This window comes from Hippoglossus hippoglossus, chromosome 23 (assembly GCF_009819705.1).
Source record: "Hippoglossus hippoglossus isolate fHipHip1 chromosome 23, fHipHip1.pri, whole genome shotgun sequence".
Classification (NCBI taxonomy): Eukaryota; Metazoa; Chordata; class Actinopteri; order Pleuronectiformes; family Pleuronectidae; genus Hippoglossus; species Hippoglossus hippoglossus.
The window spans coordinates 6,343,270-6,362,880 of record NC_047173.1 but is presented as its reverse complement, the minus strand read 5'-3'; the positions used below and the strand labels follow the sequence as shown (position 1 = coordinate 6,362,880).

General features: G+C 40.4%; 2 protein-coding genes across 4 annotated transcripts; both read left to right on the top strand.

Annotated features, from left to right (window-relative positions):
• The first annotated feature begins 33 nt into the window (after positions 1-33).
• Positions 34-11,570, top strand: LOC117757549 (solute carrier organic anion transporter family member 1C1-like). 3 transcript variants are annotated; one of them, XM_034578784.1, is made up of 16 exons: positions 34-618; positions 1,561-1,652; positions 2,482-2,594; positions 3,654-3,795; positions 3,932-4,064; positions 4,155-4,273; positions 5,527-5,673; positions 5,823-5,921; positions 6,972-7,214; positions 7,317-7,481; positions 8,075-8,309; positions 8,400-8,565; positions 9,845-10,029; positions 10,161-10,225; positions 10,383-10,500; positions 10,630-11,570. In XM_034578784.1, the coding sequence occupies exons 3-16, from the start codon at positions 2,493-2,495 to the stop codon at positions 11,120-11,122; spliced, it is 2,412 nt and encodes an 803-aa protein (XP_034434675.1). In that variant the 5' UTR covers positions 34-618; positions 1,561-1,652; positions 2,482-2,492; the 3' UTR covers positions 11,123-11,570. The 3 variants fall into 3 exon arrangements, with proteins under 3 accessions (XP_034434675.1, XP_034434677.1, XP_034434676.1); XM_034578786.1 differs by lacking the exons at positions 34-618; positions 1,561-1,652 and adding an exon at positions 2,887-2,968 and having other exon boundaries at positions 2,480-2,594; positions 8,075-8,306; positions 8,397-8,565; XM_034578785.1 differs by lacking the exons at positions 34-618; positions 1,561-1,652 and having other exon boundaries at positions 2,505-2,968; positions 8,075-8,306; positions 8,397-8,565.
• A 2,706-nt stretch (positions 11,571-14,276) lies between these two features.
• Positions 14,277-16,694, top strand: LOC117757635 (islet amyloid polypeptide). The gene is made up of 4 exons (XM_034578939.1): positions 14,277-14,559; positions 15,442-15,537; positions 15,930-16,070; positions 16,154-16,694. The coding sequence occupies exons 2-4, from the start codon at positions 15,458-15,460 to the stop codon at positions 16,326-16,328; spliced, it is 396 nt and encodes a 131-aa protein (XP_034434830.1). The 5' UTR covers positions 14,277-14,559; positions 15,442-15,457; the 3' UTR covers positions 16,329-16,694.
• Positions 16,695-19,611: the final 2,917 nt, after the last annotated feature.

Genomic DNA, 19,611 nt, shown 5'->3' with positions numbered 1-19,611 from the left:
GAATCAGGTGATGCACGGGAGGTGGTTAGGACATTCATGACACTTGACTTATCAAAATAAAACCTTTCTTTAAATCCTATGTAAAAGCAACAAGAAGTGATATTTTACCTTGTGAGAGAGAAAAAAAATCCCACAGGCCTTTGTTAGGAATTAATAATCATTCTTCACCTCTACCCTCCCTGCTGTTCTCTTGTTGCTGTCCCCCTCCTGGCTGGCATGTGTGTAGAATAAAAATGTGTGAGGCCTTTTGTCCCACTGGAGCCGAGGAACAGCTCTAAACCCAGACAGGAGAAATAGAGGGAGAGGGGAGACTCCAGCTCCCCCAGCCTGGAGATGCAGCAGGTATTTAAAAAAAACTTCCTCAGCGGGGGCTTTGCAGTCGTGACTTTTCTATTTCTTGTGGAGGCATGATGTTTGCCTCTGACTCTGAGTGGGAGCTGTAACCTGGACAGACCTGAAGGGGATTGTTGTTGGTATTGTACGAGCTGAAAACTTCTCTCAGGACAAATGAAGTCACTGGAACCAGGTTTTCTCTGTGACGCGGACTCGACCAGCAGCTCCTGACATTTACTGAGCTGAGAGCACGGTGAAGAGAGGACACTGGTGGAGTTCACACAGGTACTGTCTCATACTGTCGGCCCTCTGTTTCCCCTCAGGTGTGATTTTACAAAGTGACAGACTCGGCCTTGTACCGGACGATGGCACCTGATGAAATGTTTCAGTGACATCAGAGAAACAGTCGATGCATTTGTGTCATTTTGACGCATATTCCTGTTTTTCTCATGTGACATTTTGTCTGAAGCTTTAATCCGTGATACCTAACGAGGGTTATATTTTATATTACAATGACAGAAAATGTTGGTTCACACCAACAGTTAATCATCATGCGGAGAACGAACAATTTACTAAATTTATTCAGCATTATTAATTTGCTTGATGCTAAATATGATGTGAAAAGTTAGTGAATCAAGTTAAAATGGTTCCACTCTACACTCCAGCTTAATTCTTAAAGACATAAGGTATAAAATATATCTTTAAGAATAAACATGAACTGGACAGTATGAGCGCAAAGGCTCATGGTACTGTTAAGTTAAATAAAGCTGTTTTAGATGTTATTTTAGCAATGTGTTAATGTTCTGACTTGGGTTATTAGGTTTTTATGTTTATGTGTTTGGGATAGTTTCGAGTTCAAATATTTATTTTTTACTGTTAATGTAACGTAATGAAATGTTAGTAGTGATGTATTTGACAGGGGTCCGGTCACTATTCACATGAAAAGTGAATAGTTGTACCTCCAGGTTGTGATTTAGAATCAAAAGCTTTGGTGTCAGTCTTCATACTGAGAGTTAACGCCAATAAAAACACATCTGTACATAAGCCTGACCTACATTAAACATCTCCTTTACTGTCAATGGTGGACAAAGTATTAAAAAACGTTTTATGTAAAAGTAACAATAGTACAGCAAAATGCATTGATAATGTTACTTCTGCAGAAAATATATATATCTTAGTAGATCTATTAATGCTGTCTATCTTTGTCTATACATGCTTTTCTTGCAGTGGCCTGAGAGCTGATACCTGCACATACACCGGCAGTACAGTACAATAAAGTACAGTACAGTACAGTACAGTACAGTACAGTGCAGTACTACCATTGTTAGGATTTTAATAATATAATTAGACACTATAGCCCCGAAAAGGATCGATTTTACACGCACCATGTTTGTACCTTAACAGAAAGAATTTATGTTTTGTTATGTCTTAGGACTGTAATCCGTGGCATACAATACACTGTACTTAAACTTGTTCTCATACATAAACCTTTATATATATTACAGTATTCCTTTAGCTTTATTCAACATCACACATACATGAATGCACTGTGCTCATTAAGACACTGTGACCTATGCCTTAGAAAGAAATCAAGAAGCTGCCCCAGCTTCTGAAGGCCAGATAGGAAAGGCGTTGTCTTGTCCGATGAATACGCATGCTTACGCACACAGAACATACAGCCGATAAAGCAGAAACACAATGTTTCTCACTCCAATGAACAACAAACACTGTATCTGCAAAACTACTAAAGACTCATAAAGCTTCAGCCGGATAAAGGCTTGTTTTTAATACACAAAGCTTAACACTGTCAGAATGTGAAGATTTGCCCAGCTACTATCAAAGGAGGGACGAACCTGGGAGCGGCTCCTCATCATTGGCGGATTCCAGTGCCTAGAGGCTGGGACCAGCCTGTGCACTAGCCACGGTTACTCCCCCTCGTTATTGACCAATGAAGTTCTACCTACTATTATAAATATTGCACCCACCGTCCGTTCGGGGCGACTCTTGACTACCCCGAGCTACTGACTAAAAGCCGAGGCTGTGCCTTGAGTGCCCATAGCTATGCTGTACCTTTTCATTGCTTCTAAATAAATACTTTTTGAACTAAGACCAACCCTTCTCATACCTAAGGATAAAAGAACACGACACCATACAGTAGGATGGAAGAAGCCGCAGAGGACATAGACAAGATGACCTCCCAGAAGGCTCTGTGTGTCCCAGACAAGACGACCAGCAAACGGCCCAGAATCTCCACTCTCAAGGTGCTGAAGCTAAACTAAACTAATCAACACTTCTCTCCGTCCTGGTTATGTACACTTACATTTCTTTATGGGCTGAAGTTCGTTCTACTCATATGAACGTCACGGATGCTAAAGAGACGGTGCAGTGGTGCAGTTGTTACGGCCGCCGAGGAGGTTACGTTTTCATTGTTGTGTGTCTGTGAGCATGATTATGCCAAAAACTACTGAACAGATTTTATTGAAAGTTTACATGCAAGTTAAGTAAATTGGTGATCCTCAATACCCTGTTGGTGTTACTTCTTGTATGTGTCAGCCCCATGCTACAGACTGACAACCTTTCACCAGTCCCCCCCTTTGACCCTTGTGTAGATGATGGAGAGAAAATTGTTTAAAATGTGAGACGCACATCTGTTTTGCTGCACATCTGTTTAGTTCCCCAAAAGTAGGTGGAATCAAGCCAAGAGCCGATCTGAAGTTGTTTTGGAAAATCTTGCCAATCTATATATCCCACTCCAGGTCGGCACATCACGGTGTGTGGAACACTTCGGTTTCAGTCAGTGAGCTCAGACTCAGACTGATTGCAGCACCGCACAGCAGTCACATCAGCCGCAAGTTAATGGAGCATTTCATCCAAAACACATTTATACTTTCTTTCTCTACATAGGTTTATTTCAGTGTGGAGATGTCGGGGTGTAAAGTGAAACTCCACAACAAATAAACCCGAGCAATATTTATTTGAGCTCTCCTCTTCATACATATGCAGTATGTACAAGCATGAGTATATAGCTGAGAATCGAAGCCATTAGACATTATATATTAAATACAGTCAATAGAAAACCATGCAGGAGCACTGCAGTAACCCCTGATGGGAATGAATTTCGTAATAAAGAACCTCCAGGGTGCCCCCCCACACAGCGGGTGGAGGAGGTGGAACAGTTTCAAAGTTTGGATGAATATCCTGTGGTGGTTTGTAATCACATCCTTACCCACAGTCAGAGCTCAGAATTAGATCAATGCCATTGTGTGTTGCATTTAAAAAAAAAATTCTATTAATTCTCCTTCTTCCTTTTTGTCTCCTAGTTGTTTATTGTGGCGCTGTCCTTCGCCTATTTCTCCAAGGCCCTGACAGGGACCTACATGAAGAGCTCCATCACTCAGATCGAGAGACGCTTCGACCTCTCCAGCACGCACATCGGACTCATCGATGGCAGTTTCGAGATGGGTACCGTCTATTACTCTAACTCTAATCCTCACCGATCAGGCCTCACCTCTGTTCTGGACATTTTATAGCTGATGATTTTCTATAAGTCTTCTCTTCTTCCCCTTGCTCTCTTGGGTTTCCCTTCCTTTGGACGCAGGCAACCTGCTGTTCCTCGCTGTGGTCAGCCATTTTGGTGCCAAGCTGCATCGGCCCAGACTCATTGCCATGGGCTGTTTGCTCATGGCAGTGGGGGCCTTTCTCACCGGCCTGACCCACTTCTTCATGGGAAGGTAGATGTCAAAAAAGAACAACACTCGATTTTAGAAACTTTTGTAAATGTCATGTTTAATGTGTGAGTGTGGCACCCCTTTCTTTCGCAGCTACAAGTATGACACAGTCATAAAGCTTTTCCAGAACGACAGCGTAAACATCGCTGCCTGTGTGGGTCCACTGGAAGAACCTGAAATTCTAGTAGAACTTTCTTTAGAGGACAAGAAAGGTGAGACTCTAATAACTATGGTGACTTTAGTAAAACACATAAACACAAAGAGGTGGCGTAAACAAAAAGTCTACTTTAACATGAAACCTGGTTAAAACGCTTCACATGTCACCGGCTTTCTCTCAACCAGCCCTGGAATGCACTGATCCCGGTCTGACCTTTAAAGCCACTTGCCTCCCGTGCAGCAGCTTCAGAAAATATCAAATCCAAATCTACACTTGTTGGTGAGATGCTTTTTGAAAATGGTGGCCCTCGTAATAGGAAAAGTCAGACGCAGTTTTCAACAGAGCCAATGATCACTCTGTATGCAGACGGCGGAGCAAACAGACCAAGAGCTGATTTGGAAAAGAGGGGGGGAAAGAAAGAGAGAATAATGTGTGTGCAGACGTCCGTGATATTCATGGTAATAGATCCAGTTTGGTCATCTCTTCATGTGTTTTTCACCGTGTTGAGGTGCCACTTTTTGATCTTATTAATTCTGGTTTCCTGCGATGAGCTTGCAGCTGAAATGTAACTTTAGCCTTTCTATAGTCATGCCATAATTAGATCTTATTCTCACAAAAAAATGCAGCCAGAGAATGCAACGTATTGATCGTGTTCGGCTGTTCAAACGAGACATATTCATGGAGGACAATGCACTGGTATGCAAAGCTAAAACCAGTCCTATTAAAATGATCCTGATTCACTACCGCAGTGTATTCACACATCTGGTGTGAGGTAGCGGACATGATTTCCTCTTTCTGAATGAAATACAAGGAGGATCAAGAGAGTGGTTTTATAAGTTTGATGTATCTTTTTTATTAAACTTTTATACAAACATGCAGAAGAATTTTATTTTAGATACAAAATCTTTCACAGCAATCTGGGAATAGTCCATAGCACTGAAGAGGTGCTTTAATGGTTATTAATGTAAAAGAGAAAAAGTTATATGATGATATAAGGGAGCAAATGCTACTGAATGTATTTTAGAAAATACTGGACAGCTTTAAGATCAAAAACTTTTATTTTTAAGAATGTAGACATCATGGATCCCTCGGGTTTGCGTGTGTGTGCGGGTGTGTGTGACTTACAATAAAACATGTTCTTATATAACAATATGCACACACACACACACACACACACACACACACACACACACACACACACACACACACACACACACACAGCACAGCTCTCTTATAGCATCAGCCAGCAGGTGTGTGTATTTGTATTTCCTATGGTGTGTGTCATGTGTGTGCTGTATGACTTTGCAGCCTGTGTGAGGGAGTCGGGCTCCAACATGTGGATCTACGTGTTCCTGGGGAACGCTCTGCGGGGCATCGGAGAAACCCCGGTCACACCTCTGGGCATCTCCTACATCGATGACTTTGCTAAAGCTGAAAACTCTCCGTTCTACATAGGTGAGACATTATTGCTGGTTCTGGGTCTCCAGTGGCATTTAAAAGAAACATTAGTGGTAGTGATGAAATTAAATTAAATGAAGATGCAGTTGACTCTTACCCTCACTTCAACTACATACAAAATGTTAATCTTGTGATTGTTTTTGCAGCATGTCTCCAGACCATTACTCTCCTGGGCCCCATGTTCGGTTTCCTCCTGGGCTCCTACTGTGCCAGACTGTATGTTGACATTGGATATGTTGATATGGGTACGTTTAATGCGTTGCTTTTGCAGGAAGTACACAGAGCTGAAGTCATGACATCACGTCCATGTTGCCCTATCCCGTTGACCAATTGCGAGTTGGTCTCAGCTGTCAATCATAAAGTTTCACCTCGTTTTTATAGCATCAAATATCCAATCAATCTTTCAATCTTTATATACAGCATAACAGTGGGGGGCTTATTGCATCTTGAATTCATGCATATCCATCAATGCTCTCTTCTAAAGTCTGTTCTAGTCTGATCTAGTATCCTAACATAAATAAACAAAAAATACATTTACTTCATACCTGCACTTGATTACATTGTTCATGTATTTCTACTTCACTCAAGTATATTTATTTTTGGGACCTTTTACTTTAACTCCATCACAAATATCCTCAAATATCTCACCTCACCTCTCCACTACAGTTTTACAATGCAATGTGTTACATGTCCATACATATTACTTGTTTTTTAAATGTTTAAAAATTATAAACGACGAGAGGGGATTTGGTTCAATGATCCAATCAGAGTGGACAGGCTCCATTAGAGACGCCACCGTCCAGACTCAGCCATAATGATGTGGTAGAACATTGATATATGTAGAACATATTTGTACTCTTGCTTAAGTAAAATGTTCAATTACCTCGTCATTATAAATTATAAGCTAACATTAAAAAAAAAAATGCAAGCAGTAGTGGTCAGTAAGAGGGTCATTTGGCTGTTCAGTTAAAGTTGCTGTACAAATTTGGGTTTGACTCTAAAAGCTTCTCAGAAAATGAATATTGTTTTTGGAACTTTGATTTTTTTGAGCTTGTGACCAAGGCTGGAGCTTTGGTTCTGCTTCATTTGGACCAGCCCTGCTGCTCATGGTCCAAAGGTTTGACATTAACAGGTGAGGACGTCTTTAGCTGTCCCTGTGAGGAACTGTCTTCCAGATAAACTCTGGTGTCTAATATGTTGACTTCACACAAAGGAAGTAGCAGAAATTACAACACACACATTTTACGCTTGTCCCTGCTGATCACTCACTTGAAATCTCTTCTCTTTTCACTCAGACAGTGTGACCATAGATCCTCAAGACGCCCGCTGGGTCGGCGCCTGGTGGATGGGCTTCATGGTGTCCTCTGCTCTCCTGCTCGTCTCCAGCGTCCCCTTCTGGTTCCTGCCCCGCTCTCTGCCCGAGCAAGAGGGAGATGAGGGCCAGCCGGCCAGCTCAACCCCGGGTGGGACAGATGTCGCCCTCAACAACAACAACAACAACAACCACCACAACCTCAAGTTGACCGAAATCGCCAAAGGTACAGTGGAGAAAATCTTCCTCTTCATGGCACTGGTGACATTTAATTTCCAGCTCGATACAGATTAGGTGTTTTACTTTGCTGGGTGATGTCCTGTCGCAGGGTTTGTTCCGTCGCTGAAGCGCCTGTTGGGAACTCCTGCTTACTTCTTGCTGCTTTGTGGCAGCGTCCTGAAGTTCAACTCCTTCATCGGCCTCTTCACCTTCAAAGCCAAATACATGGAGCAACAGTTCGGACAGTCTGCATCCAGAGCCAACTTCCTCATAGGTAAAATAAAAATGACTTCAAACTCACAGTTAGAGATATAAGACTACTGCATATAACACATGGTCAAAGTTGTAACTGCGTGTAGACTATTTGAAACTAACAGAGAGCTGGGAACAGAATAAATATATATATATAATAATGGATATAATGGATATAATGGACAGAGGTAGTAGGGATTTATCATGTAATTCAAATCACCTAACCATAATCATTAAAAGTCTCAAACGATTGACCATTTGCTACACGACTGTAGGCCTACTGTTGTTATGACTGAAGCTTTCCTTTATATATAATTGTGGATAATTTACCGCTTGAAATTCTTTGCAATCTTTGAAACGGCAAAAAGCTTGCATCTCATTTCTAGTGGGCGACAGTTGATCTACAGATAGTAATCCAATTAGTAGGCAAAGGATAACACAGCGATTCATTGTACAGAAGGTAGATACATATTTCTGCCTCCTATGAAAATGACGGGACGCAAACCAATAGTTTCTGTGTTTAGAAAAAGGCGGATAAATGTGGACATATTCTGGAAGAAAGTCTATAACTAGGCATCCCCCCAGTGTCCAGACCCCTTTGACTTTCTCTTCCAGGTGTGTTGAACCTGCCCGTGGTGGCGGTGGGGATCTTCCTGGGAGGGCTGCTGATGAAGCGCTACAAACTGAGCGTGGTGTCGGGGGCTCAGCTCTCCTTCGCCACCTCCTTCATGGCCTACCTCCTCCTGCTGCTGCAGTTCGGCACCAAGTGTGACAACATTCCCGTGGCTGGGCTCACCATTTCATACAACGGGTCAGACATGAACTTGTGGAAAGACAAAGACGACTTCAGCTTTGACAGAATAAATGTAAATGTATATTTTCTCCCGTGCTTGGATATTTCCATTCTGAGTCTAAAATATAGGTGGTATTTGCCCTGCAGGACGCAGAGTGTCTCACACGACAGAGAGATGCTCTTCTCAGAGTGTAACAGAGACTGCTCGTGCTCGGCAGAGGAGTGGGATCCTGTGTGCTCGGACAGCGGCATCACCTACATCTCTCCGTGTTTGGCTGGCTGCCTCGGCTCCAGTGGATACGGCAAAAACACAGTAGGGCCACAAGAATGCACAGATGTACACTGTTCACCTTTATCAGACAAGTAGCAGGAGATATTTAAGTTTGATGAGTTACTTGGCTACTGAGGTTTCACAATTTAAATCCTGCCAAACGTATTTGAGCCTCAGCAACCTGCAGTAAACTCACTCGACAAGATTACCTGCATGTCAGCTAAATAAAGAAACCAGTTATATATTATTTTATCTAAGAATTAATTTATGCTCTTCTCTCAGGGCAAAATACAGTTTACCTTCACTGTTAATGACCGCCGCCAAGGAGGTCAGGTTTTCATTTGCGTTTGTTTGTTTGTTAGCAGGATTATGCAAAAACTATGGGACAGATTACCATGAAACTTGGTGGAAGGATGTGGTGTTGGTCAGGAAAGAATCCATTCAATTTTGGTGCAGTTCCGAATGTGGGGATGAATTCAGGCTTTTTTTTTTATCACATCCTATCTCACCTAACATTTTGAAATCGGACATTTTTCAACATTTTCCTTGATTTCTGGTGCAGATCTGAGTAAAAGTCTGGATCTAGTGAATTTAAATGTGCTTCTATCAAAGAAAAAATTCATGCAGTTTTCTCTGGACAAAATCCAATTTACCTACTAACATAAAAGTCGAATCATTGTATTCATTTTTATTTGTTTAAGGGCACACATGATGTAAAAAAATGTATTACTATGTACATACAGTATGTAAACCTATGAAGGGGAAGCTATTTTCCTATTATTCTCTGAAACATAAACGTTTGACAACAGCAGCTAATGGGTTCAGTGATACACGTTAGGTTCACTGTGTGTACCAAAATAAACTAAGGTCGAAGGTCGACTATTACAGCTCCCAGCTGCATCTCTCTCGTCTTCATACAGCAAATAAATAGTCCTTATCACCATTTGTTGTTTGTTATTGTTCCTCCATTTTATAATTTTTTATCCTGTGACCCATTTATCCAAATATATGTAGCCTATGAGAATCTGCTTGCTTTCCTGCTTCATTTAGAACTGGATCATCTCTTTCATTCAGTTTTGTTCCCCTTCATTTGTTCACGACATTACAGTCAAGATATATACATCTAATATCTGGGCAAATCTATACCGTGTTACTGTGTGAGTGTGTAAATAGCCAATCTAGAGATCTTATTAGTTGTTCCTAGAATTTCTTAATGCAAAATGTAAGAAATCCCTTAAAATTCATCTATCAGCCTGACTGGAGTTTGAAATTACAGTATAATTGGATGTTACTTTACTTATCTCTGTTTTTTTCCCCCCAGGTTTTTCAGAACTGCAGTTGCCTGTCCGCCTCCTTCCCGGCAGGCAGCAGTACGTCGGTGAAGCTGGGTCGGTGTCCCCATGCCAAGGACTGCAGCCGCAGCTTCACCTCCTACATGGCCGTGTCTGTGCTCAGCTCCTTCATCAACTCTCTGGGAGCAACACCCGGCTACATGGTCATCATACGGTCTGTGCACCCCGGACGGAAATATTATTCCTAACCATTTTAGATCCGCGTATACCATTCTTTTGATGGTATTGGCAGCATCTTGCAGGATGATTGATATGAGTGACCTGGTGCTGTTTATTTTATTACAGATGCATCACACCAGAGCTCAAATCACTTGCTCTGGGTATTCAAACCTTGGTAACCAGGACTCTTGGTGAGCCTCATTACTGTCAGTTTCATGAAAAGTAGTTTTAGTAGTTGTTTTATCCATTTGATTTTGATTTGTTTTAGTTTAAACTGTTAGATCCTGATCTGAATCTCATTTCTTTGGTATTAGTAGTAACAGTTCACATCTGGCTGATACTTTGTAGGTGGAATTCCTGCACCGATGTATTTTGGGGCCCTGATTGATTCTACGTGCCTGAAGTGGTCGATCAAGAAGTGCGGGGGCAGAGGAGCCTGTCGCATTTATGACTCTAACATGTACAGGTATGTCACGGGATACAAATGTGGAAATAGAACATAATTATTACATGTACTTATCTATCAGCACCACCTTACACACCCACACATGTTTATTTCTCTGTCGCCCTCTGTGCATCTTTTGTCTGTATTCAGGGTAATCTTTCTGGGTCTGATCACTTGTCTCAGTGGTTCCTCATACATATTCATCATCGCCGTCATCATCCTCCTCAGAAGACAGTTTCGAAAGCCAGAGCAGGAAACAGAGAGACAGCGATCGAAAGGTAAGGAAATCGAACTTAAGACCTCATCGAGCCCCACTGAGGATCAGCTCACCGCTCCCAAAAGTCCCATCCCAAGAGTTTTGGTGAGGATGGCGTCAGAGCTGGAAGAGGGAGGGGACGCTCAAAGAACAGAGCGGCTCGCCAAAGATGGCGGACAGCAACAGTCCCGCTGCCTGACAGAGGCCACAGTTGAGCTCTCCCCTCCTCCTGCTAATGGAGCAAAGTTAGAGCCTCAGTCCGAGGAGGAGGAGAGAGAGCAGAAAGATGAGGTCTCCACGGAGTCAAATGCACAAGTGGATAAAGAGAGCGCAGAGGACAAGGACGAGACACAACATGGCAAAGAAGCTGATGGACCACAAGACTAAGGTGTTTACCATCAACTGCATATGAAAATGGACGTAGACTCAAGGTACAGAGAGTGAAGCCAGCGTGGAAGTGCCTGAAACCTGCATTCTCTCAACTCCGCTGGTTGCAAAAAGAAGTCTATGAGAAAATGACGTCTCACTTGATTTGTAACGTCATTAAACATTTTCATATGGACTTTATGATCGCATTTTCTACTTTCAAGTCTTCTTCGACACAGCATGATGTTCATTTTGTAAATGATGGTCCCATTTAGAGTAGACAATATAGGACAATCGGCATTGGGGCCTGGATACCGTGTGATTGAAAGCTATACTAGCGTCCAATAGGTGCAGGTCACAGTTGTAGGTGGGCGTTCAGTGTCAGACTCACCCTCAGCTCTTCATCATAAAATAACAACAAAATAAGATGGAGTGTATAATTTTTGTCAGGTTCCTTCATATCAAGTGTCATGTACTTAAAGTGCAAATTTTCTCAATCTATGTAATTGTTTTAAACCTGCAGTAATTATTTGGCCACTTGAGGGCAGCACAACAAGATGTAAATACTACACAATCATCAGGTCTGGTTTAATCCCCAACGACTCTTAAAGAAAAAACACTACGACTGCTGGTTGCTCCACGATGTTCATCAGCCAGTTTCTGCTTTTATTTTATATTCATTTGTTGTTGAAAGTAAAAAAAGACAGTGATGAGAGCTGTAAGAGTGAACCAAAAGAGTTCAGTTGTGGCCGATTAGACCTAAACAATTTGTTAAAAGATGGAATAAAGCGACAGGATACAAATAAATCAAATAATATAAGATAAATCATACTGATTGCGATGGAAAAAGGTTGTTTGTCTAATGTCTTTCACTTGTTGCAGGTGGCATTTAAAGTGATGTTTATATACATAGAATAGAGGATCGCTTTCTTCCAACCAGTTCTGTTACTGAATACACACTATAGCGTGTACAAGCTTTCAAAATACTGTCTCACAAATGTTATTCTGGAGGGAAAATGGCACAATTTGAAATAATGAAACAATGAAACATACCACCAGCATCTCCGACCAAAGAGTTTATCATTTCCATGCATTTCATTAACGACTGGAATCTATTGCCTCTCTATACTGAACAGACCTTTTCAGCCCAGATGTGTGTGACTGTGCTTTGGACACTTTGGAAACATTTCCGGTTAAGTGCAAACACTGTAACCCTCCAGGTGTGGATGCTCTCAGTATGAGATTTATTATTTTACAGGCCACAGCACCAATCACCTTTACAGACACTGACCACATGTCTGTTAGTCAAATCCTGCTAACATTTTATCCCTCTTATGTCCAAAGCTCGAGGAACAGAAATTCCGCAGCACCGAATGTGACAATGTAAACAGAGGCAATGCTGCTATTGTAAATGGAGGAGCATGAAACCAATATGAAACGAGCTGTTCCTCATGAAGGCTCATTCAGACCAGACTTTAGATTGAGGGTCCTCTGTGGTATAAATGGTTTTCTTTCTGTGACATGAGGCAGCAAATTAAACTGTGATGCAAAATCTGTTTCTTTGCAATTAGAAAAATAAATCAAGGCATGTGATACAGGATGGATTTTCCCTTGACTATAAGTTACAGAAATAGACTTCCTTTACGTGCCTACGACGGCCTAGTCGTTCACATCGCCCACTGTATTATTTCTCTTTTCCTTTTTCTTTCCACCTTGTCTTGTTTTTCCAAATTTCTGCATATTAGCATTTCTAAAGATCCTCTTCACATCCACTGAAGTTAAATAATTAATAGGTTTATTATATATTATGCACTGGCAATTACTGCATTACTGCAATTACATATTAAGTATTGTAAGTGTCCATCAGTAGAAATCAGGTTTGAAATGACAAATATGATTCTTAGCCATAGGGGTCTTAGCAAAGGTTGGAGTATTAAGTGTATCCTTGACTGTGTATATGTAAAAGTAATAATTGTGTGATGCTTTAAATTGCTGCAGACGTCCTTGTGGAGCTTCCAGGAAACACAGGGAGGTGTTGGTTGGACCTTGGTGGTTTCGGGGGTGTTACACGTCCATTAGGACTGCACTGCATCTGTTAGCTCAAAGCTGTGGTGAAAACCACCTGCACTTACCAGCAGCCTGTGGTGGCATTTCCCCCAGTGAGCCAGTGGGATGATCTCGATGGACACAAATCATCACGACATTAAGAAGCATGGATTGTGATGTTATGAAAGCTACAGTCATAGTCATCAATTTGAATTATGTGTGGTGGTTTTCTCATGCGTTCTCCTGTAATTACATTTTTATGAGCACCTCTCTTATTAACACTGCATCTATAGAATATATCAAGTAAACAGTTCATCTTCTATTCACTCCAACCAAATCCCAGTTTCTGTTGAGAACACATCATATACCATTTACAGAGGGTATTTCTAGCTACACATCAGACTCAAACCAACAGATAAAGCCCCAAACAACCTATTATCTTCCCATAAGTGAAGACAAAGCATCTTGATCAACCCCTGGTGGCTGGTTACAGTATAGGTCATAAGCCCTGCGTCCGCCATGTTAGCTGATGGATGTTTATAAGTCTTGTTTCAAATTAGATATTTATATAAATACAGTATAAAAGACTGATTCATGATTGGTTGAACAAATGCAACTCCACAATATAATAATTATATATTCTTAATAATAATTAATGTTACGGGAAAATATTCAACACTTGAAATCAAGTTTTCAGGAAACAATCGCAAAGAGACGTGTTTGCTAATCCACTTTTGAATTAGTCACATTCCCAGGTCACATGCTTGTTAACTCTCGTGTTTTACCATCACTTTATTAATTAGCACTTTCTAAATTGTTTGTGACGTGTCCCGGCAAACTAATGAGACACCATTTATTATTGATAGTAATTCATCCTCAGATTTATTATTCATCATCATTAAAACCCGGTGGAAGGAACCAAGGCCAGAGTTTGACGACCTCAAACTTCATTATGTGTCTCAAGGTAAATATGAAGACAGCTTTCCTCTTTGACAGTGCTCCTCTCCCGGGTGTGGGTTTACGACGGGTCAGGTCCATCACGGATGTTGATGACAATGATGACGAAGGCGATGATGAGGGTGGTGACGAACAAAAATGTGTGTGTGTGTGTGTGTGTGTTTATGTAAGCGTCAAAGTTTAGTATTTTTTTGTGTGCATGAACTGATTTACGAGTACACATTGCGGAGGGTGTGTGTGATATACAGTATATAAGCCTCTCCAGTTATTTCCTTACACCCCCACCCCTCTCCGTTGGATGTAAATGAAATTGCAAGGCTATATTTGGAGAGAGCTGATGTCACAAGTGGTTTGAGCTGGGAGCCTATAACTGTTGGAGTCGGTTTGTGTGACAGTCGGACAAACCCTGCACTGCTGCACCGACAGACCGAGATCTGCTGCCAACAAAACAGAAAGTAAGTATGCTTTCACTTCAGGGCTTTCGTGTCTTTATCACAGGACAGGGGAGCTGTAAATGGGTAATGGTTTTAGTTTAAATGACAATAGTTGTCTTCTACCTTTCTGATTTTATATTCCGCCAATCTTGATGACTCAACTTTGTTGTTTAAATAAATGTTACTTTTGTATTTTCTAAATTCAAGATCATACAGTATGGATGCATTACAGGGATCAAGGGCACAAAATGATGCAGAAGTGCTATGGGTTATTTCTACGTCATTTCTATTCGATTTTAATATGTTGTTATTATTTTATTTTATTGTATTGAGGATGCACACATGTATTGAATATGAAAATGTCATTAAGAACTATGATTTATTGCAATAAATGACTAGTCATATGTCTGTGGGATTTGTTGCTTTTCTTTGTCCAGTTAAGTAAATAGATCAGTAAATAAATCACCTTGGTGTCTGAGAATTATTTTCATTATCCTCTGACATTTCATTGACTAGAATATTAATTGAAAATAAATAGCCTATTAATTGAAGCTGAACTGGTTAATGCCTGGTAGGGGTGTGGGGATTACTGAAATTAGAAACAAATATTGCATATTTAACACTTTTTTTTCATATTGATGACTTGAAATTCATAATTTTCTCAAATATGAAACTCCTACGATCTCACTACTTAAACTATAGTACTCTACAGTTGGTGATATGTGTTAAATTCTTACATTATGTTTATATTATGCACATATGAACACAAAATATTGAAGTTTCTATCGTGCTGTTGTTTTGGTCAGATCTTTCTATTTAGATTAAAATCAAAAAGGATAAATTAAAACCGAATGTGTCTGAAACAAAATACTTAATTGTATTCTATCTACTGTGTTGATTCAGGTTAACACCGTTCACTATGTATCACCTGAGGGTGTCTGTGCTCGTCCTCATGCTGCTTGTGCTGCTGCGCTGTGTCACCACTGCCCCAAGCCACAGGTAAACTGCAATGACTGCAACGTATAAAATATGTGTTTTTTAAGTACATTAAGTAAAACTGTTGATGTTATCAGATTGAATAGCAGTAGGGTTGGTTATTTCTTGAATTGTATTGTCTCGACAGCCAGGAAACAGATATTTAACCTGAGGTTAACCTGCAGACAAGTAGCTGAATATCATGGAAATTGTGCGATAAGAAAGGTTGTTCTCTGAGAGGAGCATCAGGGCAACTCTGGAGATGGAAGCCAGTTGTGAGAGTGCTTCATTGTTCATGTCAGGGGGCAGCCAAGTGGCCACTTTTTCTTCTTGCTCTCAGGACTAGTGGATCTTTGAAGAGGGTATCATCAGCTATCAGTGTAAACGCTTGGCCCCTTCTCCCCTGTGTGATTCAGGTACTTCAGTCCCAGCTCATCCAGCGAGCAGGAAAGTGCTCTCCCATATGGTGAAGGCTGGTTAGCACCGGGGCTAATGTCTAACCCATTCCTCGACCTCATGGGTGCGAGGCCACGAAGGGGGCTCACAGCTATGAACAGGTAGCAGCATTTACAGAAATCTGTATGATCACCTATGAATGTGTCGTCTTGATGTCACCTCTCAGTTTCTCTTGTCTTCCCAGCCACCGCATAGAGAAGAGGAAGTGCAACACAGCCACCTGCGTTACCCAGAGGCTAGCAGACTTCTTGGTGCGCTCCAGTAACACGATCGGTACAGTCTACGCCCCGACCAACGTGGGATCTGGGACCTACGGCAAGAGGGACCTACTGCAGCCGCCCAGCTATCTGCCTCTCTAGTAACAAATGTGGACTCCTCACACTAGCACTCCCAGTGCTCTGATGATATAACCAGTCACCTTATGTAACAACGGTTGTGAGAATGGTGTTAAGGATGAAAATGATGGTGATGATTATGAGCATCACCATGTTCTTGTTTAATTTATACTTTAAGAAACAGTGCCTTTAATTTGAAAGATCAAAGTTAATGTATGTTTTCTTTTTCTGGATTTCTTTTTGTTTTGTGGCTCTGTTATTTATATATGTTATCCCACTATGGCATGATGTGAATATAAAAGTAATTAATAAAACAATAAATAAAATGAAACAGATGTAAAGCCATGCTGAATAAATGTATTCATCTGTTGTTTTGATAATAAAATTTGAAAAAAGTTCATTTAAAAAAATCTTCATGTGTTTCAAGCCACATTATTGTACATCATGACAGCTACACACAGGGGCTGTGAGCTATGAGCATCTATTCGATAGGTTACATCAAATCCTTAAGGAAATGTTCATTAAAGGGGGTTAAAAGATTCGCTGCTTTGTCTGTCTGTATGTGGAACCGTTGATCTAATCGGTTTTACATTTTGGATGTGTATTGCAAATTGCTTGGGAAAATGCAGTGTTGATTTTGGTGTAATTCAATAAAAAATGTATCAATAAACAAGAAAACGGCAGATAAACCAGATAACTTTATTCTGCACCATATACTGTTAATATAAAAAGCTCTGGGCACAACATCCAGCACACAAACAATAAAAAAGTGACAGTATGTTGTAGAACTGTTTGAGGAGGACTCACTAATGACAAGGGAGTATTACCACAGGACAAGCAAACAGCCCATTCCAAACAGGCAGGTTTAGAATGGGTACTGCACTAGCTTTTATAAATAGTTATGAAAGGGGTGTACTTTTTTTGAACTTGAGCACCTGCCCCACAAAGTGCACGGTCCTGAACAAAAGATATGTAATAATTTAAATGACGTGTTTAAGAAGTGCTGGTTGGAGGATTCTGTAACATTTGGACAGAGCAGGTTGGCTGTTTCCCCTGTTTTCACTTGCTAAGTTAACCAGCTGCTGGTGAGGCTTCATGTAATTTTCTTAAATTTTGTATGTGAATGTATAAAATATTTCCTAAATCATTTCAGCGCTAAACTGAAACTGTCTAAAAATCAATAGTTTTGAAATTCAGTGTTGAAATGAATCGGCTTTCAAATTCAGTTTGCTATAAAACATCAAACCTCCTATCTCTGTATATCCTGTTAAGTTCATTTACAGTATATGCTCCCTTCAACCTCAATAAGAGGCTGAAAAGGAGAAAATAGGATTTCAGGACATTCATGTTATCATTTGACAGACTAAGGTTACACGTGGTTATAATATTATCTTGCAGCACCTTACAGTAGAACTGGTTAAACTGTGACTGAAATAAGAAAGTTTAGATGTTGTTCACACGAAATTATGAACTGATAACTCCCCGTTGGTGGAGAGCAGATATCAGCAATTCTTCTTTTCTTCTTTGTTGTTTTATGATTTTTTTCACTCATCTTTTTCTCAATGTTGCATTATGAAAACTGTAGTTTCCTCAATTGTTTTCTATGATGAAGTGTGTTTTTTAAAGTTATGCTTCTTTTATATTTCACATTTGACATCAGTTCATTAAAACCCTTAGCTTTTACTCCCAAATAAACGTAGTAAAGTTTCATTCAATGTGATCAACAACAGAGGCTGTTAAGTTGAGAGTGTGAAGTTTCCTCTTCCAGCACCTGGTTACATGTGTTGTAAGAATTTAATGGGTCCTTTAGTCGGATTTCAATTTAAGTAAAAAAAAAACTATTAGATTCATCTACAAAAACACCTTTGACTCCTTTTTGAGACAAAATTGTGATTACAGATCAGTATTCTTGTGTTGTCTTTCTGTCAATCGGTAATGTTATGAAAATCAAGAGGGGAAGTATGACGCACGCCATTAACCTGCGTTTAATTACCTGTGACCTGATCATCTCAGACATTGACATCAATACTCCCATGCATGCTGAAAACCTTCATAAAAGGTTTTTCAAAAATAGAACGAGTGCTGGCTCTTGCTGACGAATCCAAAAACAATGCAGCCATTATGCGCTGAACGCCCTGACAGCGAACGGGGGATCAAGATCTGTCAATTATTTCATGTAAAATCACAAATGGCTCTGTACTTCAGCTGTTATCCAGTGTCGAGTTGTTTATCACCACGGTAATGATGTCTGATGCATGTTTTGATGGAATTTTGGATCTGATTCATGGCCGGGTGACCCCGTTAATCTCTGACATTGAAGGTACAGTTGTGATCTAAATATTGACAAGAAGGTCGTCCCTGCCAGCTAAATTCAAAACAGAGCACTGTAACCTGCTCTCACTGACAAACTGACATACACTAGACAACAACTGAGTCAACTCAAGTTAACAATGCTAACCATTTCCTGCAACTATCTGGAAATGAGGCCAAAATATCCCGGTTAATATATATATATTATATATGCTTATGCTACATTCAGTATTGGGAACTGTATATATGTATTGGCCTAATGTCCAGTAAGTCCAATTCTGTTTGTATTGGTTGAACATATCAATGTTTTCAATTATTAATGACACAGAAGGCTGTTTTTTCCCCCAATCGTGACAATTAGGACATTGTACGTTTAGCTTTGATGTGGAGTGAAAACAAGGACAGTGATTCTAATTTCTTATAGGTTTGCATAAGTAGTGTGAGAACAGAGGGAAGAAACTTACTGTGATGTAATTATTCCTGCTGATATGTGAAAGAGCACAGTCTTTTATATTAGCTGGTATTTTAGAAACCCCACCAGCCTTGCACAGGTGGTGAGATAGTCCAGTTTGTTCTGCAGTGCTGACAGGTTAAAGAAAATATGAAATTTGAATTTTTTTTATAAAAAAACCACTTGAGTGTGACAGTGGAAATTCTTGACCTTGGAAACAATGGTTTGACTTGATATCATTTTCACGATTTAATCATCTCGTTCATTCTGAAAAACAGATCAGATCCTTCTGAAGGGCAGAAGATGAACCTGCAGAGTTGTGCTGTTTATATCCCTGCTGCTTGCCGTAGCTAATTATAAACACGGAAGTAAACGGCTCCTTCACTCCTCAGCCTCATGTGCCTCAGAAACATTTACCTAACACGCTCTCAAAAGAATTCCCTGTCAGCATGTGGACTCTAAACTACAACTATCTGGGTCTTAAATGTTTATTAGCGTGTCTATGTTGACACACAGACACCGTGTATTGTACAAGAGGAGTGTTTT